We start from the raw sequence: 25,784 nt of genomic DNA, 5'->3' as shown, positions 1-25,784 counted from the left end.
ACAAAAGCCAAAGTCATCTGCAATAACAGGATCTAAAGAGTTAAAAAGAAGAAAAGAACCCAACCCGGGTTTCTGTTGGACACCCCGGTGGTCCGAGCTTCAGTCTCACCTGCTGACTCTTACAGAAAGTCATTTGTCCCGGCGCTGGGAGGTGAGGGCTAAATAAAAGGAAAACATTGTTATCATGATTAATCAGCGGCTCTGTCAGCGGGGCCAAGGTGAATAGAAAGTGGCACAAATGACTGCATGGAATTCCTGGTGTGTCAGACTGAATAAAGCTGCAATGTTCGTCCTTCACTCACTCTCAGTTTCACCCACTTAGTCAAAGCAAAGCTTGTTCCAGTGGGTTTCATAATGCCTCGTCTTTCCCTGCAGTGGAGGCTGCAAACAAATGGTTTTAAGTCTGTATAGTGGGTGATATACTTCAGGTTTGTAAATCATAGAACAGCACCCAGACACAGGATTACCTGCTATAAATAAGATGTTGTATTTTCTTTTCCCCCGTCATAAAAACAGATGTTATGAATTGAGTGAATGAAAAACGACCTGACAGACAGAAAGCAGCTGAAACACACAAACTATATCTAATTCTCAATTTTTATATATATAAACTAAAAAGTGGGCCAATTTAGTCCCAAGAAGTATTCAAGTAGTACGCCTACAAGTATACTACTAGTACATTGATATTGGTATATTTATTACATAAAGTATACTTGGGGATATACTTAAAGTATACTTAAGTTTACTTCATCAAATAAGCTTGAAGTATACTTCTTTTTTGTAAGGATGTCATTGTCGGGTGTAATTAATAACATGAATTATGGCTCTGTTCCATTTAGGTGAACCAGAGCCCTGGAACTGTGCATGCTGGTTCGCTGAAGACCATAATTAATGTGATCAATTACACCTGTGTTTACCCTGCAATGCAATGTCAGAATGGCTGTGTAAAGGGCCTATAGTATGACATTGACTTCTTCCCAATTTGTTTAAACAATGAATAGATCAGCACTTTGGTTTCCATACAAATGGGCCGAAAACCACTAAATGCTAACAAAGAGAGGGGCAGATTGAGGCGTACTTTTTTGGCTTATTCCTGTGGCCCAGTAAAATAATGTATGTTGATATAAACTGACTTCCCTAAAAAGTATATCCTAAACTCCAGGAAATTCCAGAAATTACATGACAGGTGAATATTTGGGGATTTTTGGGATGGAAATTCTTGCATTTTTGCATGATGTGAACATAGCACTCTAATGGCAACAAGTACTTGAAGCCCACGTCTGTTTACAGCATCTACTTACTGACAACTTACCTCAAACGACTTGACTTGGACTCATTTGCTACTGCAGGCAGGTTAATGCAGTCTGTTGGTAGCACACTTCATCCTTTTAGGAGACAGAGAAGTCTGAAACGAAGGCTGCTTCTACCTTCATCTTGCCTGAAGAGGTCATTTGGTCTGATGCCTTTCACTCCACATAATATAAACTTCCTCACCACATTCTGCCCACAAACAGCATAAATAAACATCCGCGGGACAAACCCGGGTTTGGAGCTTGTTAGGGCGCACAATTTCAGAGTTTGTTTGTTCAAATTTGCTCGCAGAGTGACCTAACTGCATTATACTGAGAACATGTGGGGAAGAGGACATACGAAGGCGAACATTACAGAGAAAGGGGGGGATGGGGGTGGAGTGGAAAATCCATATTTTTCCAATATGCAGACGGGGCTGTTCATCAGGCAAAGTTTGACACGTCTTTGAACAGTTAGAACAACAACTTGGTGGAAAAAGTTAAAAAAAAAAAAAAAGGTTGGAGTAGGGTGGTTTGGCTAAACAAATGTCATTTTTGGACGCTGCTGCAGGCAGGATGAGAAAGGGAAAGATGATGAAAAGAATGAAAGATACATTCCTGAGAATGTAACTCACTGCTTCCCTGTTTCCTGGGCTTGATTAGAGGGATGCAGCGAGTTGCGGGTACATTAAGATTAAGATCTCGGCTGTCCAGAGGGAATTACAAAAAGGAACCAATATGGGTGTCTTTATCAAATGTGACTGTTTTTTTTTTATAAAAGGAAGTCTCATTACGGCCTACGCTTACATTGTGCAGCCATGCAGCTACAGCACTGTTTGTGATGGTTACCGAGGCCATTTTGTAATCAAAAGGTCACAAGTTTGACCCAAACAACGGCCCGTCCAAATTGCTACCATGAATTAAGTAAAGTTCTGCTTCATTTGTGTTTAGTAGGTTACACAATTTAGTTCATAAAGGTAACCCTTGTCAATGTACTGTAGACGAGGGGAAAGAATGAAGCAAAGTCCAAACCAAACTCCAATCCAAAAAATCACAATTTAACACCATCTAACTATCCTCAGTATGTTTTTCTTCTGAGCAACTCAGACTTTCTTTTGTTTTCAGTTTTTAGTTCTAAGTGCTCCACCACAAACCAAACTCCATTCAAAAAAGTTATATATTTAGGTCTGAGCGTCAGCATACAAGTCTGTGGATTATTCTGAGCAACTGGGACTTTATTCCTGCTGAAGGATCTTGAGGTTATATTCAATATTCATTTTTAAGTGCACCACCAAATACTAAAATCCGTTCACCTACATATATTGCAATGGTATGAGATTTTCACAGTACGATAACCATCTCAGAAAATATCCCGTATACAGTATTTTATTTTTATCGTTACTATTATTATAATTATTGTTATTATTAGTAGTAGTAGTAGAAGTGTAACAATCAGTTACAATGACCATTAAAGGAGAACACAATTGTAATAAACAGAATTATGAATCTGATAAAAAGAAAAGCATGTAACTATAATATGTTATATAACTGAAGCATGTTAGTTTACATGTTAGCAGCAATATAGCATGTAATTAACCACTAAATGAAAAATAACTTAACTTTTAAATTAATGTCCTGTGATTGTAAACAATTAATATATACTATAGGTGCACGACTACACAGCCAGACTGCTCCTGTCTGTACCTTTACCTCACACACACACTCACTTATGTCAGTTATGTTTCAATACTGTAGATGAGCAAATGTACACGTATGATAAGCGTCAACTTTCATACCACGCTTTACCTTCATACTGGTATACAACCCTAATATATATATAGGTAAGTTCTTCTATATAACTCTTTATATGTCTTATAGTTCAAGACACAACAGCAATATTTACTGTAAATTGATATGTAATGTCAACCATGTGATCAAATCAACCTGCATTGATCAACCAATAACATGAAGACTTGTTACTGAGACACTGGTAATTAGTTTAGACTCTACTGGGAAGATGTAAATAAAATGTGAACAGCTCCACCTCATCACACAACCAGTATAGGCCGTTTTCACAGCAGTCATTTTGACATGTCATAGCAGGTAAACATAGATGGAATTGATTAAATTAATTATGACCCCGTTCTATTTAGTGTAACAGCCATTCCAGTGAGCCAGCATGCACAATACCAGGGCCATAAACAATGTTTTTAATTACACCTGTGTTGTTTACCCTGTAATGACGTGTCATATTGCCTGGCTCTTCAGAACTAGAATTACCGCCTCACGGTTGTATGCACCAGCCAGGGTGCAACCAGGACTTTTAACTGACTTAATTAACACCACAACTCAGGGTAGGTACTGATTAGTTAGGTGGATAATCCATTCTAAAGTCACATCCAAGTTGTCCTGTGATTCAGTAATTAAGTTCAACCTGTACATTTGCTGTTATCACTGATATTTTCTACAGTATTTCTTTCTAATTCAAAAACCACATGCCTCCAGGACGGGATATGGAAACCTAACTTTGTCATAGCAGGAAAATCACAGGTGTTCCTATTAAAATTATCGATGTCTCCGGTGCATTCAAGTGAGTCAGCATGCACAATACCAGGAACCTGAAACTGAATCTGCCAAATTCATTTTATTATTTACACCTGTGTTTTTCCTGCTGTGACTTGTCAGAATGTGGAAAAGCTTACATCAAACTGTTTTACATTAAAGGTTAAGGCCATTTTTTTCCCAGGTGCAATATATTGTATAACAGGAAAAAAAAGAATAACTCCAACATCATGTTTGGTGAGTATTTTTATGCAGAAGTTAATCCTAAAAGCAATACATCACCAAATAACATGTTATGAATACATGTTTAGACACATGGCACCTGTGTAAAAACATCTCAAAAAACAAATTATGATTCATAGAATCACTTTTTAAAAAAAATGAGAAATTTACATTTCTCATTCATCTAAAAGAAGAAACCAAACAATCTTAAATGACATATTTCAATACCTGCATGGACCAAATTCATTCTTTACTCACTATTCTAAATTAAATCAGAACTTTTCATGGTTATGGAATCCTGAAGACGATTTACGTAACAACTCAATGATGAAGTAATATTACAAAAATAGTACAGCCTTGAATCTATTCTATTCTGATGCCAAAATATGTTCAGTAAAACCTGGGATGGTGTGTCGTAGATGGCAATTAGTCTTTTCTTCATTTTCTGACTGCTACAATCTGACTGATGAGCATCCCAGTTAAACACCAACGTGTATTTTGGTGCATGTTGTCTTGTATGATGCCCCATAGCACAACCTTAGAAGTCACTTTGTTGCCGCCTTGTGAGCAAAAAGTGTTTATTGTCCCCTAAATTGGTGCAAAATGCAGTGGGAGCGGACTGTACAGCTCCTCCTTTACTTCATCTCTGCTTGGGACGCTTTGACTGCGTGGTGTCGGACGTTGTTTCGGCTGCTTTCTTTTTAGAAGCTCTTTCGTTGGGATCATACATAGCGTTCCTGAGGAAGCGTGCAGCAGCCCCCTTATCCAGACGGGCAGCTTTCTTCCTGTCTGTAATCTCTTTCACTTTGTTCATGTACGTCCTTATTCGCTCCTGGAGAACAGAGAACGGTTACAGAGGAATTACACAATGCAAATAAACAGAGAAAGCGTGAACATGTCAAAGAGAAAACATACGTACCAATTCCTGTTTGATTGCATGTTCTCTGGGATTTACTCCTTGTGTAACCAAGTACACTGTAAACAAGAACAAAAGTAAGAATATGGATACAAAGCCAAGGCAAATTCCATGAAAAAAAATCAAATAATATATATCATAGAAATAAAACTGATTGTATCTGTTTGTATCTCACAATAACTGTCATTTCCTCACATAATCTTTGCTTAAGAAATCATATGTGCAGTCATTAAAACCCAGCCATGCTTTTCCATTGTTGTATAAATATATATGTGGATAACTATATGATGGCACATGAAGTCCACAATTGCATACATCTTGTTTACTGTATTTCACAAATCACAAATTGGCATGCAATATAATCAAAATAACATAGATTTTGGTGCATGTGCACAAACAAATTAACAAATTTGTGACCAAATTGAAGCAGTGCATTTGGCTTTTTGGTTTACTTTCATATAGTAAATTCAGTTTTATATAATACTACCTGCCTTAAATGTATATTCCCCAAATCCACAAAATAATCACAGTAAATACAGGAAAAACACTTACTCCAGAATAATGAATTAAGGGTGTAGGCAGACATCAGATCCAGCTTGGCTTGATCCAGAGGGTCCAGCTGACAATAAACCAGATTTAGTTTCATTAGCACCAGTTGTATAGAAAGCATCAAAGTCATTTACTTGCAAAATAAAATGCCATTACCACAGTAAATAATGAGAAAAACAGAAGTAAAAAATAATAATAATAATAATAATAATGTGCTCTACACTGAAGCATAATATTTTATGAGATTATTGCATGTTTAGCATGTAAAATGTCACTAACCGGTAAATACTGACGTTAGAATAGGTAAATGGTTTGTCTAACTGTGTCTTAGCCTTGTGATAGACTGGTGACCTGGTGATGTGCCCTACCTCTAGCCCAATGTGAGATGCAAGCCTCAACAGGTTAGGTGTTATGCATGGATCATGGATCACAATATTTTCCTGTGATGTTTGGTGGAGTGGGAACACTACGTCTCACAAATGCAAGTTACTTGGAGACTTTTCACCTCTGTTTTACACATCTAAACAACATCTAAACAACCAAGTATGTTTGTCAGACTCCACAACCAGCACTGCCCCCAGTAGACCACTTACACACAAAAAAACTGACAATAACCTGATATTTACAGGTGGAATTTAATTCATTCATTCATTCATTCATTCTCACTGTGCAATATCATTTTCCACTTGTGCAATTTTGTTAATAGTCTGTTTATTGTCAATACTGTATATACTGCTCCTATTTCTATACTTCCTTCTATTTAAATGGTTCATATTTTGTGACACTGTTAGCTGATGCATCTTGTTTTGTGCACTATCCCCTTTGCTGCTGCACACTGAAAAATGACCCACAGGAGGGCTAATAAAGGAATATCTGATCTTATGTTATGTTATGTTATGTTATGTTATGTTATGTTATGTTATGTTGGCAATCTGATTAGTGGCATTTTGACTTGTCAAAGAAGGAAAAGAACAAGTGTTACTGATATAAATGGCTGTGACTGCTTTCTTTTTTTCTTGAATCTTAACAATAGTTTGATGAATAACAGTGAAAACAGGTCTTCAGCCTGACTAACCTTCTGCAGCAGGTCGTTCCTGGGCATCGACATCAGCTTCTCCAACATGGTCTTAACAGAAGAGGCTGAGGAGTCGAAGCCTGTCAGCTGCTCGTCTATCTCATGAGGGTAATCCTCAGTCCCGCTGTCTGCTGCCATTCTCCTGTAACATCATGTAGAGGTCATACAGTGTTAAACAGCTGGTTGTTACATGATTGTTTCATCAGACAGCAGCAGAGAGCTCTCATTCAGATCCCTCATGATAGCTAGGTAGCTAGTCAGATAGCTTTCGCATGCTGCTGACCGGATAACAGGAGCACATGGGCAGAAATAAAGTGGCAATAATAACTTGCGTATTAAACAACTTATAACTTGTTTAACGGAAATGCAAATCCACTGGAAACGAAACGATATTTAACTATTTCTGTTTTACCTTTTTAGCACGCAACACGCTGTCGCCAAACAGGAAGTGACGTCTAACTCCTTCTTCTTCTTCTACTCTACCTTCTACTCTACCTTCTACTCTACTGCCGTCTGCCGTTGTTTCATGACATTTTTTCGACATAAAATATACTATGACTTTTTTTTTTTAATTCAAAATGCTATACTATGACATTTGTCCATGAAATTTTGTGACATACTATACTTTGACATTTTTCGAAACATTATACAATTAATTTTTTTCATGAAAGTTTTTGACATAAAAAATATAGTATGACTTTTCTTCAAGAAAATTTCAAAATACTATACTTTGACTTTTTTTCAAGAAATGTTTCGAAAGATTATACAATTATTTTTTTCAAGAAATTTTTCGAAATATTATACAATTATTTTTTTTCAAGAAATTTTTCGAAATATTATACAATTATTTTTTTTCAAGAAAGTTTTCGAAATATTATACAATTATTTTTTTTCAAGAAATTTTTCGAAATATTATACAATTATTTTTTTTCAAGAAAGTTTTCGAAATATTATACAATTATTTTTTTTCAAGAAAGTTTTCGAAATATTATACAATTATTTTTTTTCAAGAAATTTTTCGATATATTATACAATTAATTTTTTTCATGAAATTTTTCGACATACAACATAGTATGACTTTTTTTCAAAAAAAAATTCAAAATGCTATACTTTGACTTTTTTCAAGAAATTTTTCGAAATATTATACAATTATTTTTTTTCAAGAAAGTTTTCGAAATATTATACAATTAATTTTTTTCATGAAATTTTTCGAAATATTATACAATTAATTTTTTTCATGAAATTTTTCGACGTACAACATAGTATGACTTTTTTTCAAAAAAAAATTCAAAATGCTATACTTTGACTTTTTTCAAGAAATTTTTCGAAATATTATACAATTATTTTTTTTCAAGACATTTTTCGAAATATTATACAATTAATTTTTTTCATGAAATTTTTCGAAATATTATACAATTAATTTTTTTCATGAAATTTTTCGAAATATTATACAATTAATTTTTTTCATGAAATTTTTCGAAATATTATACAATTATTTTTTTTCAAGAAATTTTTCGAAATATTATACAATTAATTTTTTTCATGAAATTTTTCGAAATATTATACAATTAATTTTTTTCATGAAATTTTTCGACGTACAACATAGTATGACTTTTTTTCAAAAAAAAATTCAAAATGCTATACTTTGACTTGTTTCAAGAATTTTTTCGAAATATTATACAATTACTTTTTTCCAAGAATTTTTTCGAAATATTATACAATTAATTTTTTTCAAGAAATTTTTCGACATACAATATAGTATGACTTTTTTTCAAAAAAAAATTCAAAATGCTATATTTTGACTTTTTTCAAGAAATGTTTCGAAATATTATACAATTACTTTTTTCAAGAAATGTTTCGAAATATTATACAATTATTTTTTTTCAAGAATTTTTTCGAAATATTATACAATTTATTTTTTTCATGAAATTTTTTGACATACAATATCGTATGACTTTTTTTCAAAAAAAAATTCAAAATGCTATATTTTGACTTTTTTCAAGAAATGTTTCGAAATATTATACAATTATTCTTTTCAAGAAATTTTTCGAAATATTATACAATTAATTTTTTTCATGGAATTTTTCGACGTACAACATAGTATGACTTTTTTTCAAAAAAAAATTCAAAATGCTATATTTTGACTTTTTTCAAGAAATGTTTCGAAATATTATACAATTATTTTTTTCAAGAAATCTTTCGAAATATTATACAATTATTTTTTTTCATGAAATTTTTCGAAATATTATACAATTAATTTTTTTCATGGAATTTTTCGACGTACAACATAGTATGACTTTTTTTCAAAAAAAATTCAAAATGCTATACTTTGACTTTTTTTAAAAAAGTTTTTCGAAATATTATACAATTCATTTTTTTCAAGACATTTTTCGAAATATTATACAATGATTTTTTTTCATGAAATTTTTCGACATACAATATAGTATAACTTTTTTTCAAAAAAAAATTCAAAATGCTAAACTTTGACCTTTTTCAAGAAATGGTTCCAAATATTATACAATTAATTTTTTTCAAGAAATTTTTCGAAATATTATACAATTAATTTTTTTCAGGAAATCTTTCGACATACAATTTAGTATGACTTTTTTTCAAAAAAAATTCAAATTGTTATACTATAACTTTGAAATACTATACTTTGACTTTTTTTCAATAAATGTTTCGACATGAATTCATTGCATCATATGTCGAAACATTTCATGATAAAAAATTCATAGCATATTATGTCGAAAAATTTCTTGAAAACAAGTCGAAGTATAATATGTCAAAAAATGTCATGAAAAAAACTAATTGTATAATATGTCGAAACCTTTCTTGAAAAAAAGCTAAAATGCAGTATGTCTAAAGTTAATGTTAATGTCTAAAGTTAAGTCAACTAACTTTACTTTTTGACAGATATTCGTGCTTAAACTCAGAGAAGATGAGTTTAATGCTAACAACTGGGTTAGCATCAGCTAATTTATTAGCCTGTCTGAAGGCAGGTGTTGACGTTACCACGGTAACCAGAGGCGTCACCCTGGTAACCAGAGGCGTCAGTGCTAAGTGTGTTTCGTTTAGGACTTGGACCGGACACATACTGGTGTAGTTGAACACAAGTAAAGCAGCCGTGAAAGAGGCTTTGAGACATGGACAACTGTGATTTGGAGAAGCTGTCAGTCTCTGGAGTGAAGCTCCATCCAGAGTTCACAGCCCAGGTTACTGACTACAGAGTGACAGTGGAGAGTGATGTCAACACAGTGACTCTGGACATCATCACTAGTGACTGTGGAGCTTCACACAGGATTGTGAGTAACTTACTGTCCTCTAAGTTGTTTTTAACTGGTTAACCCACATCCTACCAACTTATATTTATTTATAAGATATATATTTGTGTTTGCTTTATTTTGATTACTCTTTGATATGTGTGAATGCACCTTTGTGCTTCTAACAACCATCATAGCAAAATGTTAACTTCTCAAAACATTATTTTATTTCATTTTTTATTTTTTTATTTTTTTTATGTAGAATACAAAAAAAATAGAAAATAAAGATGTTAACTTCTCAAAACATTATTTTATTGAATTTTTTGTTAATTTGTTTATTTATTTTTTTTTGTAGAATACAAAAAAAATTAAAGAAAAAATAAAGAAAAAGAGAATGATCATACCAACAAGTGGACAGTCAGAAACAAGAAGTATTTACATACAATGAAAAGCATAAGAAAAATAAATTGTCGAACACTTGATGCCTTGATTTACATATTTGAAATTATTCGTTATTTAATTAATGTCCTCTGAAGAAAAATAAGATTATTATTATTCTTGTTAGTGACTCGAGAGATAATTCCCATGGCTGTTACCTTCACTGATGGGATGATTATCATATTCATATAAGGACTGTCAATCAATACAATTATTTAATTGCAATTAATCTCATGATTGTCCATAGTTAATCACGATTAATTGCACATTTTTGTTCAAAATGTACCTTAAAGGGAGATTTGTCAAGTATTTAATGCTCTTTTAAACATGGGAGTGTACAAATATGCTGCTTTATTCAAATGTATATATTTATTATTGTAAATCAATTAAAAACACAAAACAATGACAAATATTGCCCAGAAACCCTCACAGGTACTGCATTTAGCATAACAAATATGCTCAAATCATAACAAACTGCAGCCCAACAGGCAACAACAGCTGTCAGTGTATCAGTGTGCTGACTTGACTATGACTTGCCCCAAACTGCATGTGATTATCATAAAGTGGGCATGTCTGTAAAGGGGAGTCTCGTGGGTACCCATAGAACCCATTTTCATTCACATATCTTGAAGTCAGAGGTCAAGGGACCCCTTTGAAAATGGCCATGACTGTTTTTCCTCACCAAAATTTAGCATAAGTTTAGAGCGTAAGTCTTGAAAGTTACAGTTAATTTGCATGTGCATTGTGTAAAACGAAAATAGACACATAAGGAAATCTGTCCGCTGCATCTGTGTCTGTCTCCTTCAAAATGACTGACAGAGTGCCCCTATGATATCAACAAATAGTTCCATCTATTAAAACTGCATAGGCGTAATGGGTGCTTTTGACTGGTTGTCGCCCAGGACCCCATACATTGGTACTTTAAAAAAGCACTAATTACGTTAGAAACAGGAAACAATGATATGAAGTCTCCAGGCACAAATTGATTGAAGTCATGAAAAATTGGAATGATAGAATAAAGCACCTGTGATATGACAAAAAGTAGACCTCTGGTGTCTACGAGGACCCCAGTTGGGATTAAGGTTAATCTAGTAAGACTAAACATAAAATTTAACCCTGTTTTTCTTTATATTTCAGCTCTTTGGTGACGGTTCCAGCACTATTAACCTGAATGTTGGGTTAAACAGAGTAGAAATTGAGGTGGTAGCTGAGGATGGCACCATAAAGAAATACTGTGTGGAAATCACAAGGCTGTCTGCAAAGATTGCAGAACTCAGTAATCTGGTTTTGGAAGGAGATATTCCACTTCATCCTGCATTTTGCACCAACATATATGAATATGATAGTGAGTACAGACTTCACCTAACACTATGACACAGTATGTGTTTCTGTAAGCCAGTTGTGTTAAAGTTATTGAGACATTATTTCACATTAATTAACAATATATTTATTTGCAACACAAACAGATTTGAAAAATGTAAAAAATGTACAGTAATATATATTAATTCATTTAATTTATTAGTTAATTTACTTGCAGAAATATGGTAATACATATGTTTATTATATTATAGGGGTATATACAATGTGTTTTCTGTGTCAGGACAGGAGAATCAGTTGGTAAAATTTCCATATAAGGTGCTTAGGGTTTATTTGTGTGTTTATTTATCTCTCTCACTGTAAACTGTTTTTCTGCAGGTTTTGTTCCCTTTCATTGTAATGCTCTGACCCTGCTTCCAACGGTGCCAGACAGAACCATAAAAGTGACAGTGAATCAGGGAGATCGCTCACAGCCAGTCCCTCTGAATTTTGGAGACACTGTGGTGGAGGTCTCAGTCTGTTCAGCAGATGGCAGTAATTCACAGGTAGGACGAGACATGAGTAGAGGACGGCTTTATGTGCCACACTAAATTGTTGACATTATATTTCAGAACATATACACCTTCATAGCTTTGCTGTTCCCCTAATTACCTACCAGGAAAGTAATGTTGCATTTTAAAGCTTCTCACAAACTCTTAGTTGCTCCATGTTCCTAAATAATAGCATATAAGTCAGATTTTTAGAGTAGAGTTTGTTCGGGTCATTTTAGGTTTCATACTGCTGTGTTGGCACTAAACCTGCCGTCCCTCTGACTCTGTCAGGTGTACACACTGTTGGTGACTCGAGAGCTAATTCCCATGGCTGTGACCTTCACTGATGGGAAGCAGCAGCTGGAATATGAATGTCCAGTATCTCTGACTGCTTTTTATAGACCCGTATCTATCAACCACAGGTAAGACTTGACTAGGAAGACACTAAATATGAGAAGATATTAGCAGTTGTAACAGTGGTTATCTCCTTTATTATATTCGTATTAGGACTGTCAATCGATAAAATAATTTAATTGCGATTAATCTCATGATTTTCCATAGTTAATCGCGATTAATCGCACATTTTTTTAGTTGTTCAAAATGTACCTTAAAGGGAGATTTGTCAAGTATTTAATACTCTTATCAACATGTGAGTGGACAAATATGCTGCTTTTTGCAAATGTATGTTTATATTTATTACTGGAAGTCAGTTAACAACACAAAACAATAACAAATATTGTCCAGAAAAGCCCAACAGGCAACAATATTTTTCTAAATGATAAATGGCTAAAACAAGTACTTTAGGGTTGATGTAATAGTAAAATAAAAAATGTACAATTGATTAAAGTAAAATACATTAAACCAGCAATCGGTATTGGATGCAGAGTCTCAGTTTGTCTTTTTCTAATTCCCTAATTTAGGAATTGCAAATTTATCACTAGAGATTAATAAGGTAGTATTCTTTTTTTAGTTTATTATATTCTAATTTATAAAAGGGTGCAAACTCATCAGGGGTTAAAAAAAAAAAATGAAGACACTTTTAAAATATCAGCTTCAAATGTGGATCTACAGTTGATTTTAGCATGACGATAAAGAGAAAAACTTGAATTAATGTAATCTCACTGCTTTAAAAGTAATGCAAGGAGGACATCCACAGTGTCTGGTTCACTCAAGACACTCACCTCACCAATCCCACTCAGTCTCTCTGCTGGACTAATTATATACCTCGCCAATATTCTTGTTATATATTATACTTGAGATGTAGCATAAACTATGCACATACTATGTCCAGATCTAACTGGTTCTCCTGTGGATTTGCAGTGACCCAAAGCACATCTTCTCGAGGCCTTATATCGAGATGCTGGCACGAAGATCAAAAGTCGACCCACTTAGCGATTGTCCTCTGGGAGACGGCTGGAGGGTTGTTGAACTGGACCTTGACAGGAGGATGTCGGCTGCTCTGGTCAAGTGTTTCTTTACTTACAGAGGTGAAGTTTGGAGTCTTAGCTCCTCAAAGAGATGTTGTGAGCTGCTGTGGAGGCAGAGCTCTTACTGGTCATGTTAAAGGTCAGTGAGTAGTGAAATAAAAAAAGAAAAGCAAGTGGTATAGAGAGGAGGAAGGTAATAGCTTGCTAACCTCCCAAGGCCACGAATTTCACATTGATCAAATAGTAAAAAAGAAATCATTGCCATTTCATGGTTCCTCTTCGACCATGTTGTTAACCTGCACCTGATGCTTTGACTCCACCATTGAGATTTTTCTTGATCAGTTGAATTATTTTTCTGCCTCTGCAGCAGCTCTACCTCTAAGACAAGCTTATATAACTACATCGTTAACGTGCGAGTAGGTACACTCTTCCCTTACCTCTCAACAGTCCTGATTACACTCCCTGTACTATCATGTAACAAGATGTTACTGTAGACAACTATTATGTTACTTTAATGAGGGGGATATTATTACTTAACTAAGACCTCGTGTATCTAGGCTGCATTTTACATCAGGCCTCCTTTGAGCTTTCGCCTGCTTAGTCAGACGACTAATTGATTTCTGGACAACCGAGACCTCTTTCTAATTGATTTTACAGTACAGAAAGTGCCACCAGAACAACACGTAATAGACTTGTTTACAACAGTAGTTAAATGCATTTGTTAAAACTCAATTTGAAAGAACTTAAAAAGCAATTCTTTGTTGAGGTGTGTTAATTAAATTGACAGTTCAATTCATTCTGTATAAAAAGACACAATCACTTGTTTAAACTGGTCACAGATGTGTCATTTAAAGCTGCAGTGGGTAGAAATGGAGCATATATGATTAAAAAAATATATTTTTATAAAATGGTCACTATATCCTGACAGTAGTGCATAAGACAGGTAATCTAAAAAAAAAGCATGTTCCTCTGGTGTCCTCCGGTGCTCGTAATGGCATCTGCAAGATTTCACAGACCGGTAGAAAACAACCAATCAGAGCTGATCTGGAGTCTGCCGTCCAGCTGCCGTCTATGAGAGCCGGCTGTCAATCACTCGCGGACTCCGACCAAACGGTCAAACTAGGCAGCGCTGATCAAATATGAATCAATATTCTGTTACTATAATGCCTATTTATCCCCTCAAATGTTTTCAGAATCATCTTGTAGTCTACTGTTTAACTGTAAAATGATAGTTTGTCACCCGGAAGCCGTGTTAAGATCTGTTGAGGAAATACCAAGCACCGCCCACCAGCCAGAGCACAGCCAATAGGAATGCTCTCTCTCTGAACTTGCAATATGCTGAAAGGTTATTATGGAATTTTTGCCCAATGATGCCAATAACGTGTTACCCACTGAAGCTTTAAGTGGACTATTCTATTAAACGTGTCAGTAGTGGAGGACAACACTATGTACTACCCTTCTCTAGTGTGTGATATATTGTGTCTTTGATGTTCTTTTAAAGGATGTGACAGTGTGATGAAACTGTCTGAGCTGGGGTCACACTGTCTGGACTGTCCACACAAGCCCACAGGGGACCTAGATGCAAAGGTCAGAATGAAAGATTAAACTGCGCTCTGCCAGAATCACTGCTATCGACCTCGACTCCGCTCATCCTTTATTTACAATCAGCAGCGCTCCCTTCACAGTGACTAAGTGCTGGTTTAACTTCCACAGTAAAAGTATCTTGTGTTTGTGGGTGGATAAAAGTGCACGTGAGGTAGGGATGCAGAGATGTGTCAGTGTTTTTTTGCATTTAATTAATTGTTACCATACCTCGACTTATAAAGAACCCATCTCTTTATATCAAATAGACACACCAGGTCAATGCAGTTGAAAGCTTTGATTTTTTATTGATTGAATCAGGTAAACACGTCTCTTTTGTGCTCATTTTCAGGATGTTACAGAGACTGATTGGTATAAGAAGCACTTTGCATCATCCAGTTGTTTGGAGATCGAGACTGAACACACTTTGGAGGTAATAAATCTGTTTTACTTTACATTATCAGTATACAAGCATAAAATTAAACTACATTACCTTAGAACATGAAGATGATTCTTTTTAAGGCTTATTTAGCTTTATTTTCCCTAATTGTTGTTTGTTTAATCCTACATTTTAAAAGTTATTCCCATTTTGCAGAGTAAAGATCCAATTCAGACAGTCAAAATCATTGTTTTTGTCCTTGTGATACTGATACTGTTATATGAATTAAACCTGTATTGCCCTGAGGGGACTTTGCTTTGCACAAAGAGCATTAAAGACTATCAAGAAAACATGGACAACCATATATGACAGCACATAATATAACATACATCATGAGCATCATAAAAACATCTTAAAATTTGGGAAGTAAATAAAGGACATCAGGTGCTAGTTCAAAAAAGTTCACATTCTCACGTCTTTCATTGTGTTACATATTGACACACATAGTACAGAAACAAAGATGATAAATAAAAGTGGGTGAACTATGATGATCAAATTTAAATCAACAATAGTCTTTAGAAAACTTTTCTCCCCTTGAAAGTTTGTTTAATACCACTTAATAATATGAGATAATCTTTTTTGCTTTACTGCTTGGCGTGTTGCACTTCATTGTTTTCTCTGTCTACTTCAGGTGCGTAACTGGGAGAAAAGACTGCAGATGACAGAAGGAGAAGAAGATGTGGATAAACTGTGTGCCTCGGCCCAGGATCACCTGAAGTTCTACCGGCAATGTCAGCCAAAACCAGGTATGTACAGCAGCACACCCCAGACCAAGAGTGTAGGATCAGAAATGAAAGGGAAGTCAAGTAATCAATGTCAAAGTCAAAGTCTATTGGCAACTTGTAAAGAGTGATAAACCATATTTCCTCCTACTAAAATATTTGATACCACCCCCTGATTCCAATAACCGTCTCACTCCCTACAATTTTATACGAAAAGTTAAAACAAGATAAAACTTTGATTGACCGCGAAGCTACTCCAATGTTTTTACTGATTCTTGCTCTCATCTTATTTGTAACTCATGTTGACTGTGGTGAAGCCAAAGACAATTTTTCCACATTGTGGACAATAAAGTTTCTAACTAACTAAACTAACAACAGAAATCCGCCTTGCATCAAATGCTCCAAACAATCACACACACAAACACATATCCCACAATCAAAAATGTCACATCATGTGATCAATATAAAGATCAATATATGTAGAAATATAAATTCTCTGTAGCTATCATACTCCATATTACCATATCTGCACTAAAATGCAGGTTAGTCTGTCTAAATTACCCTCACTTTAACAGTTTCTTTTGTATTGTATTTAAATAACAAAACAGTCTGGTGAGTATTGAAATGCTCCCCTGGCCAGTGGACAGAAGAGTCATTTTCCTTGTCGTGCCTCGGCACAGCAGCTCAGCTTCAGTCATTAAAAAATACATGAAAATGGGCTAGTTAGCGGTTAGCCTTGGAGCTTCCTCCTCCATCTGACGTGCCAGGCACTCAAGTTACTGCTCATAGTTTCTCAGCTCACTTGTGCCTCGCTAATTGTTTGATGAGAAGTGACATTGGAGACTGATCCCAGATGACTGAATGAAAGTCATTGGACCTGAACAGAAAAGTCACACTAGAGAGAGAGAGAGAGAGAGAGAGAGAGAGAATGGGGGTGAATGGTGTGAGATAGGGAGCGATAGAAACCGCTGACCTCTTAAAATATAAACAAGTTTGTTCACTTGTACCGGATCGAGCTACATGGAGGACAATGAAGTGTAGTTCAGTCTGACCTCTTGTGTTGTGCAAAACACAAAGATCAATATTGGAGCTCTCATTTTTAATATTAAGAGACTGTATACTGCATATACTATATATACACAATAGGTGCATGCTATATGTGCAAAGACATTTTCATTAGATGAGTGGACTTTTTTAAAATCGAATATATATATTAGATAAAGAAATCTTTGAAACGATTGGCGAAAGTGAATTTTAAAACAGCAGCAGCTACAGATTCGGGTTTGTTGGAGATGTTTTGTAATATTCTCTGGAATATAAAGGCTGTGACATCAGTGCAGTCTGACAGATAAAGGGCGCTCTTGCCAAGGGAAGCTGCACTCTCTGAATATTTCATGCAAAGTGCAATCACTCGTAAGCGAAAGAGAGAAGGCGGCCAAATGGGATCCTTTTATTCCTCTTTATGCAGTGTACTGTGAAGTGTTTGTGCTTGAATGAAACAGAAACACAGTTTCAAACAGTAGGGGAAGAGTTTAAACTTTTTCATGAGAGCGTAACATGGGAATGAAACTGACAATCAATATTACTGAAATGAAAGTAAAACCTTTTCATTCACAGCACCTGTCATTTGGTTTCTGTCGCCTAATTTAGTTGGTCATCTAATTATTTGTTCTTTTGTATTAGATCTTTGTATCATAAATGATTCTGGGTTTTTTGTGGCAGACACATTCTTACATTTTCATACAGTTAAAAGTGCAGTCGATTAGTTTTAGTCGTTTTGGTCTTAGCTGACTGAGATTTCTTTAGTTGATTAGTCGTTTTTTATGCTTTTTTCACGCCAAATGACTTATTTTCAAGACACTTATGAGCTCATCTCTGGTAAACACCAGATTTAAAGTGGTGCTTTTGTGTGATTCTTTGTGGAGAAACTCAGTTTCACAGATCTGTCGATTAAATCAACTAATCGATTAGTCGATAAAATCGTATGAGTGTTAGTCGACTAAGAATTTCTGTGGTCAAGAACAGCCCTAATAATATAAAATGATCAACATATCAATACTAAATACTCAATAGTTTGTTGCCGGCTTCCCAGTGTGTAGTTTTTTGGAACAAAACCTCCCCGTCCGGCTTCCATTGCAGTCCACAAAATTCGAAAATTGGATCCACAAGGCTTAATAAGCCTCATTCTCAAACCAATAAAGCAAATAACAAAGTAGTGTAAGCTAACTTAGCTAACTCATCTCTAATGTCACAATGGGCTCTTAGTTTTTTATGTCAGTTACATTTAATCCATGACAGGCATGATAAACTATACAGTATAAAGGTTTTTATTATTTAAAGTAAATCAAAACGTAAACCTGGTGTTGCCTGTAATACAAAGCAGGTAATACGGCCACTGTGAACTGTTGTTTTTCAGCTCTATATTGATGCAAATGATATGTATATATATATATGTAGTATAGGCAAATACTCTCTGGTTTTGTTGTCTGATGTGTGCATATTATATACCACATTATTTGCTTCTCACATTTCCACAGGGGATATTTTTCAGTATGAGGATGGCCAGGATTGCCTGAATAGCCTAAAGCAGGCTGCTGTCCACTATGCATCAGCTATCACACTCCGCTCCAGAGAAGCCAGACTCCACTTCCTGCTGGGTCTCGTTCTGGAGGAGCAGCACTACGCTACAGCGATGTACGGCCTCCAGAGGAAGGTAGAGTCAGGAAATGTTCTGTGGAAAGACAAGGGCTGCGGCCGAATAGTTTCTTTTGCTTAGGAAGGTTCCTAACTGAGTGAATTGACCTGGAAGTAGTAAAATGTTTCTTACAGCAGCTGAAATCAACTCAACCTCTCACCTTTTCATCTATTCACCTCCAGACTGACAAAAACAGAGGTGAATTAAGCGATGCCAAATCAGCAGCACGGCAGGATGACATCCTGGCCGTGTGCAAGCTCCACGGTTTCCTTGGCACGCCCACGGTGGAGAATCAGCTGCAGGCTTTGGATAAAGAGTATCAGCAGCTCAAAGAGCAGGGACAGTCCGGCAAAGCAGACTATGTTCAGACACTCTACATCTGGTTCTCCAAGAAATCTGGCAAGGTAGCTGTGCCATGAGTTGCTTTAAGTTTACTTCACTTGCTCTAATTAGGAGCATCAGTGAAATGCCTAAAAAGTAAATGTCAAAGAGGGATTTGAATGGTTAGATAGATAGATAGATCTGTCCCCCTTGCACATCAAAACACACCAGGAAACCTGCTGTATGACTTATGACTGGCCTGATAGGATGTACAGATGTGCAACCCCTTTTGTAAGCAATGTTCAAAACACCTGAACCTTAAATAGTGGAATAAATACACTGTTTTATGTTAGGTGTTTTTTTTCATAGCAGTCAGTTTGACCTGTCACAGTAGTAAAAGAACAGGTGTAATCAATAACATTAATAAAAACTATATTCCATTTAGATTTGCAGTTCCAGGTCCCTGCTGTTGTGCATGCTGGTTCACTGTCACAGCTTACTGGGAACCACTTTTCACCATTTTCGGACATTTTATAGACCATACAACTGATCGATTAATGACAAAATAATTGACAATGAAAATAATTGTTAGCACTAGATTCTTATGTAGCTTGTCAAACTCCCTCCTTTCTTGTTGCAGGATAGCGGTGCAGCTGTTCGGGATCAGGAGGGCTGTGTCCACCAGGCCCTGATGAAGTACCTGGACGCCTGGTCTCTGAGTCCTGACAGCTGGGAGTACAGCCTCCACGTAGGAAGGCTGCTGCTGCTGCTGCCGGGGAGGAGCAGGGAAGCCCTGCAGCACCTCCAGAGCGGCCTGGCACTGCGCCCGCTACATCCTCCTCTCAGGTCAGGTCATACAAGTATTGTTGGTAGTAGAAGCAGAACTTGTATTGTGTCAGTAGCTGTAATAGTTATAATACTGACTATGAATAATTCATAGAAAACTTTCAGCTATCAATCTTGAAATTGATTCCAAACTCAATATTTGTACACAATCATGTATTTCAGTTCCTGTTTGAAACCTAAAAGCAACCTTTTGTTCAATGGAGCTCAAGTACTGACTTGTTGCTAAAGCAGGAATAGAGTATAAAGAGGTGAAAGCATGCATATCCTTTTCTGTGTCACTATTACATAAAAGCAACCTGCTCTTCAAATGTTCGCTATACTGTAACTCCTACACAATATCATATGATCATGCAGAAAAACAGGAGTTACACGTGTGATACGCGACCTGGCAGTTCCACAGGGTAAATGTGATCTAAAGCTACAGAGTCAGAGCTCTTCAACATCTCCCCCTGTGTTGCGTTCATGTTCTCAGATTCTTCACGGGACTGGCTCTGCTGCAGCAGGAGGAGAAAGCCTCCGAGGACACGGAAAAGGAGGCCGCTCTGTTCTTACAACAGGGAATGGAGCACTTTGTCAGGCAGCGCTGCAGCGCGAGGTTTGCATTTGTCTGTGTCTGTGTGTGCATGGTGGAGTTGGAGGTGGATGCATTCAGCGAGAGATTGAGAGAGTGTGAGGTCATGGCGGTATCCGTAATATACCAGGATGTTCTGTTGAAGCCTGCAGGAGGGAGAGTAGGCCGTCACAGTCTGCAGAAACACATTAACATTGACTATGCTATCACCTGTACTGTACATACCTTTTTTAAGAAAGGCACATTTTAAAGTCTAGATTTGGGTTTTCCACTAACCACCATCTTTGTCAGTCACTGGAGCCAGACAATTTAAACTTGGGCAAAACACACAAAACACAAAAAATCTGAATTTGAAGTGGAGAAAGTTTGGGTGAAGATTTAGAGATCTGATTCTTGAACAAATTGATTTGGGATTTATAATCAAGGAGCTCCTGCCGTTGCCTTGGATTTGTTTGTTTTGCTTGTATGTAAGTTCATCATGGTCACCACACTTTTTCATCTCTACAGCTGGGTGGAGCAGGATCCATCAGACCCAATCTCAAGCTTCAACACACAGTTCCTGCGAGGTCTTCTCACTCTGGGCCAGCTGCAGCAGAGAAACACGCTGTCTGGGATGGATATGAGTGCAGAGCAGGTCTATCACACGTACGTTACTAAGGAAAAGTCTCAACATTCACATGAGTATGACCCAGTTTAATAAGTGCATAAAAACCCTGTTTCTGCTTGTCTCTGTGCTGGAATGCTTCAGTGTAGCGGTGCTGGCTGCCCAGAGTCTGTGTCGGTGTGTGTCTCATGGCGAGGCGGAGGGGCAGCTGGAGTGGGTGCTCCTGGATGCTCAGTTTGCCCTGCTGCAGAGGCTGATCCAGCAGGGTGAGCGCCAAGCCAGGCCTGGCATCGAGAGGCAGTCCCTGGTGGCGAAGAGATGCCAGGCCCTCACGGCTCTCATACGCCTCACCTCCATCGCCCCCTGTCAGGAGCTGCTGGACATGCAGGAGAGGGTAGGAGAGTTCAGTTTCAACAGTCTGTTTTAGTTTGCTCTTTTGGAAAGTTGACAAAACCACATAACTCTGCCAGTACTTTGAGAGCACCATATCATCCATATATTGATGTCCATAAGTGCCTAGTGTGACAAGGAAATCAGACTTGTACCTATCGCTCGTGCCGCTGTGTACAGGCATGCCAGCTAGCAGTGGTGACCACACCGCGGGACAGCCACGCCCTGTGTCTCCTGGGTCTGGCACAGCTGGCTCAATATGACAACAACTCAAATTCAGACATGTCAAAGGAAGCCATAACTGGTGCCTGCCTCAGCTTCCAGGCCAGCATTGAGCTGGAACACAAGACTCAGAGCAGAGAGCCACCTGAACAGCTGAGCAGTGAGTCTGCATAGTGTGCTATACTGTCTTTTGCATGCAGGGCATTGGATTTATGACATGGCTATCTATATGGTAACCTCAGCAACTCCCAATTGATAAATGTGTCCCTGCTGTCAAACAAACACTTTACATTAAACAGTTATGACAGGCGCCCATATTAACCAACCCCTGTTTGCTCAGAACAACGGTGGTGGCAGGACCGGCAGGAGGTTGAAAACGAGAAACCTTCCCAGCAGTCCACCACCCAGCCAGCAGGAGTGAAGGGGCCCTCTGACACCAGTGTGGCCAAGAGAGGCGCTAAGGGGGGCAGAGGAGGGCCTGGTCAGTTGCGGTCGTGTGTGGCAGCAGCTGTATCCAAAGCTCCTGCTCCTCCCCCTCCAGCACCCATCAAGGGAGGGAAAGCTGCTCAGCCTCCAGCCAAAACCCCTGCAGCCAGGTGAGTCACACTGGTAGCGTTTGGCCGACCTGTTATGTGGTTGTCTGTGGATGTTTGTTCGCATTTATTTATTCACAGAATATTTCCTGTGGATGCTTACTTCAGTCAGTTCTACCCTGCTTCATATTCAAGTCAAGTACAGTCTTTTACTGTTTGTCAACCTGGGTAGCTTCACTGTTTCCCTGTAGAAGCTGTATGAAAAGTGAATTCTTTGAATCAAGGAAGTAGGGCTGCAACTAACGATTATTTTTATTAGCGATTAATTTTCTCTATTAATCCATTAAACGTTTGGTCTATAAAATATCAGAAAATAGTGATAAATGTCCATCCCAGTTTCTCAAAGTCCAAGGTGATGTCTTTAAATGTCTTGATTTGTCACTTTAAAACCCAAAGATTTTCACATCAATATGATATAAAACGGTAACCTGACCCGGCAGATGGTTTGATTTTTGTGTGATATCTATGTGATTGTGATTGAGAATGTGTATGTGTGTGTGTGTGTGTGTGTGTGTGTGTGTGTATGCATTATCTAAACTAAAACTCTGTCTCTCAGAGCTTATGTATTATATGTTCTCTCCTATAGGGGGAGAGCTGGAGCAGCAGCCAAATCAGATAGATCAGCTAAAGCTTCCAACAACAGTACTAAACCCCAGCTCCCCACCGACAAGTCTAAACAGGACTGTTGCCCCGAGACTGTTGAGACAGCGGCAGGTAAGGCGTGACAGAAGCATTGAGAGTGACATGCATAGACCATAGAAGAAGAAGTGGACATAGTCACTGTTACGTCACCCATTGGTTTGTGGACTACAATTTTGAAGCCTCGAGTTCGGCATTTTGGCCGTCGCCATTTTGGCCATTCTTTTAGCAACCAGAGGAGTCACCCCCTGCTGGGTATTAGAAAGAATGCAAGTTTAAGGCACTTTAGCATTGGCTTCACTTTTCAGACTCTGAGGTAGCCCACTGATATAGATGGGTGAAAACTTTTCTTCCTCAAAGTCTTCATGATTTGAGAAAAACAAATATCACTATATATTAAATTCACAATTGAATTGATAACTGTTGAAATGTAGATGATGTGTCACATTGCATCATCAAACCTCGCACTGTTTCAGGTGCAGCAACTTTTCTTACACTTTTTTTGCCACGTAAACATTAAACAGGTCAAGTATGAAATAAAAAAAATAAAATCACAATTATGTCATTGTGAAATGTCATATATGAGACATCTTTTAGCGTGTTTTTCTTCCTGGTTTGGTTAAAGGAGCCAGTTATACTTTCTGTGTGTATTCAGTGACTGCTGTGGAAGACAGAGCGAGCAAGTCCAGTCCGGTGAACTGCAGGTCTCATATCTCACGGCTGGGTCTGGCCCGGGCACTCTCCCGCTCTGCAGACACCCAGGACCAGGCAAAGCAACTCTACCAAGAGGTCATCTCCATGGCACCAGGGGTCAGTGGTTATCTGCTATGTTTAGATTTCGGGCACTTCCTCAATTTTTTTATAATGCAGCTTACAAAGGTTCTAAAATAAAATAAAATAACATCACCAGTCTTCTTGCAACGTTCAAAAGTTGTGAGTAAAATAGTCATTTATAAAGATTTACAAGCAGTTGGCAGATGGATTTCCTTCAATCGATGTAAGACGTTATTAACTGACTGTCTAGGTCCACGATGCCTACGTTGAGCTCGTGCAGCTGCTGGAGCCGTCGGACCCTCAGGCTGCAGTGGAGGTGTACTGCAGGTTCCCTCTGAAGCCCGTGGCCGAGCAAAACTTCGACGATGCCTTCATCACAGGAGAGATCGTCCGCATGCTGATGACGCTGGAGCTGTACGACCATCCTCAGCTGGGCCCCAGCCTCGAAGCATACGGCAAAGTCATGGGCCTAAGTGATTACTTTTACTATGATTATAAATGCTGTAGACTAGGGGTGCCTCTTAAATCATTTAATATATACAGTTATGGTGACAGACTCTCAACCTCCCTACACTCGTGTTTTATGTGTAATTTATTTGCCAAGAAAGAGACATAATGCACAATAAACAAAGTTAAAGATGAATTTGACATAGAATTTTTTTTTTCAAATTTTCTGTAGATATCATGATAATATTATTATCATGAATTCTTTTGGTCATGATAATCAAAACATTAAAAACTAAATTAATTAATTAAAAAATGTGTTGTTTAAATACAGTTTTGTATTGAAATCATACATCCAAGCCCATGTGAAATGCCAGGACATACTATTTATAGAGATGAATAACATTTATGGCCAGCTAGAGTTCATACATGCAGCATGATGTCAGATTACGGCCGACTCAGTGTATTATTGCATAAAGTCTCACATGAGATATTTAATCAAATAAAACACAAAATTAAAACACACTTCAAAAAACAGGACAGACATTTTGAAATGAAACTCTTAATTTTATATATATTAATTTCTATTTTATGTAAAGTAAAGTAATGTTGATGTAGTAACCTGTGGTTGTGTTCGTAGGTTGCATAGAGAAATACATCGACATCTTGGATGCAAAGTCCATGACCAAGCTGCTGATGAGCGTCTATGCCAAGATCCATGACAGACAGGAGGATGATCAGGACCTGCAGGACTTCTTCAGGTTCAGATGCTGGATCCGATAAAACCTGTAACCCTTTAACAAATACCTCTATTTATCTTTTTGAATCCTCAAGTGTTGCTTACTGTTTACCAAAAAGATTGATGTTGCCGATAAAGAAGCTCTCTGTGTCCATAGATATAGTAATCCTCTTGACTTTACTTGCACATTGATGTTATAAATAAGCCATTCATATTAGACAGAGGGCACTGAGAAACTGTTTTTTCTCCAAAGGCACATTTAATTTCTCAATAAAAATGGCATATCAAAAGTGACAATTTTAAATGGGCTCTACTTAAGAATCAGAAATTGCTTGTGAACAGTGACACCTGTGGCCGTTAAGACAGAGTCCTCTTGCTCGCGCTTGTGTGCGCACTGCGTAGATGTGAGTGAGCAACGGTCAAAACGGTGAGGCGACACACACGGGACTGAATGTGACTGACAGCTAAAACCACAATATCACTATATAGTTCACCTGCTTGGCAGTAATGATAGCTTCCCTGTCCAATAGGACGTTTGCCAGCTCGGGGTCTGTTTTGATACGCAAAACCTAACCAAGCTTCCTCCATGAGTCAAAGGCCCGGCCTAGTATCCCCCCCC

The 25,784-nt window shown here is 37.3% G+C and overlaps 2 protein-coding genes across 4 annotated transcripts; one reads left to right on the top strand and one right to left on the bottom strand.

Moving 5' to 3' along the window:
* Nucleotides 1-4,031: 4,031 nt before the first annotated feature.
* Nucleotides 4,032-7,200, bottom strand: c1d (C1D nuclear receptor corepressor). Its single transcript, XM_037783339.1, has 5 exons — nt 7,026-7,200; nt 6,614-6,755; nt 5,542-5,608; nt 4,993-5,048; nt 4,032-4,905 (listed from the first exon to the last, which is right to left on the bottom strand). The coding sequence occupies exons 2-5, from the start codon at nt 6,749-6,751 to the stop codon at nt 4,714-4,716; spliced, it is 453 nt and encodes a 150-aa protein (XP_037639267.1). The 5' UTR covers nt 6,752-6,755; nt 7,026-7,200; the 3' UTR covers nt 4,032-4,713.
* Nucleotides 7,201-9,653: 2,453 nt separating this feature from the next.
* LOC119496193 lies at nt 9,654-25,237 on the top strand. Of its 3 annotated transcripts, XM_037783318.1 has the most exons (20): nt 9,658-9,915; nt 11,449-11,656; nt 12,007-12,173; nt 12,450-12,580; nt 13,479-13,645; nt 15,087-15,172; nt 15,519-15,599; nt 16,237-16,351; nt 18,865-19,040; nt 19,205-19,426; nt 19,984-20,189; nt 20,662-20,784; nt 21,268-21,405; nt 21,509-21,758; nt 21,935-22,136; nt 22,317-22,572; nt 23,156-23,283; nt 23,864-24,018; nt 24,233-24,455; nt 25,067-25,237. In XM_037783318.1, exons 1-20 carry the CDS (start codon nt 9,757-9,759, stop codon nt 25,207-25,209), a joined length of 3,336 nt encoding a protein of 1,111 aa, XP_037639246.1. In that variant the 5' UTR covers nt 9,658-9,756; the 3' UTR covers nt 25,210-25,237. The 3 variants fall into 3 exon arrangements, with proteins under 3 accessions (XP_037639248.1, XP_037639246.1, XP_037639247.1); XM_037783319.1 differs by lacking the exon at nt 15,519-15,599; XM_037783320.1 differs by lacking the exons at nt 24,233-24,455; nt 25,067-25,237 and having other exon boundaries at nt 9,654-9,915; nt 23,156-23,288; nt 23,864-23,997.
* Nucleotides 25,238-25,784: the final 547 nt, after the last annotated feature.

The sequence above is a fragment of the Sebastes umbrosus genome, chromosome 10 (assembly GCF_015220745.1).
Source record: "Sebastes umbrosus isolate fSebUmb1 chromosome 10, fSebUmb1.pri, whole genome shotgun sequence".
NCBI classification, from domain to species: domain Eukaryota; kingdom Metazoa; phylum Chordata; class Actinopteri; order Perciformes; family Sebastidae; genus Sebastes; species Sebastes umbrosus.
Note: the sequence above shows the minus strand (reverse complement) of the source record. Positions and strands in the feature narration are given on the sequence as shown.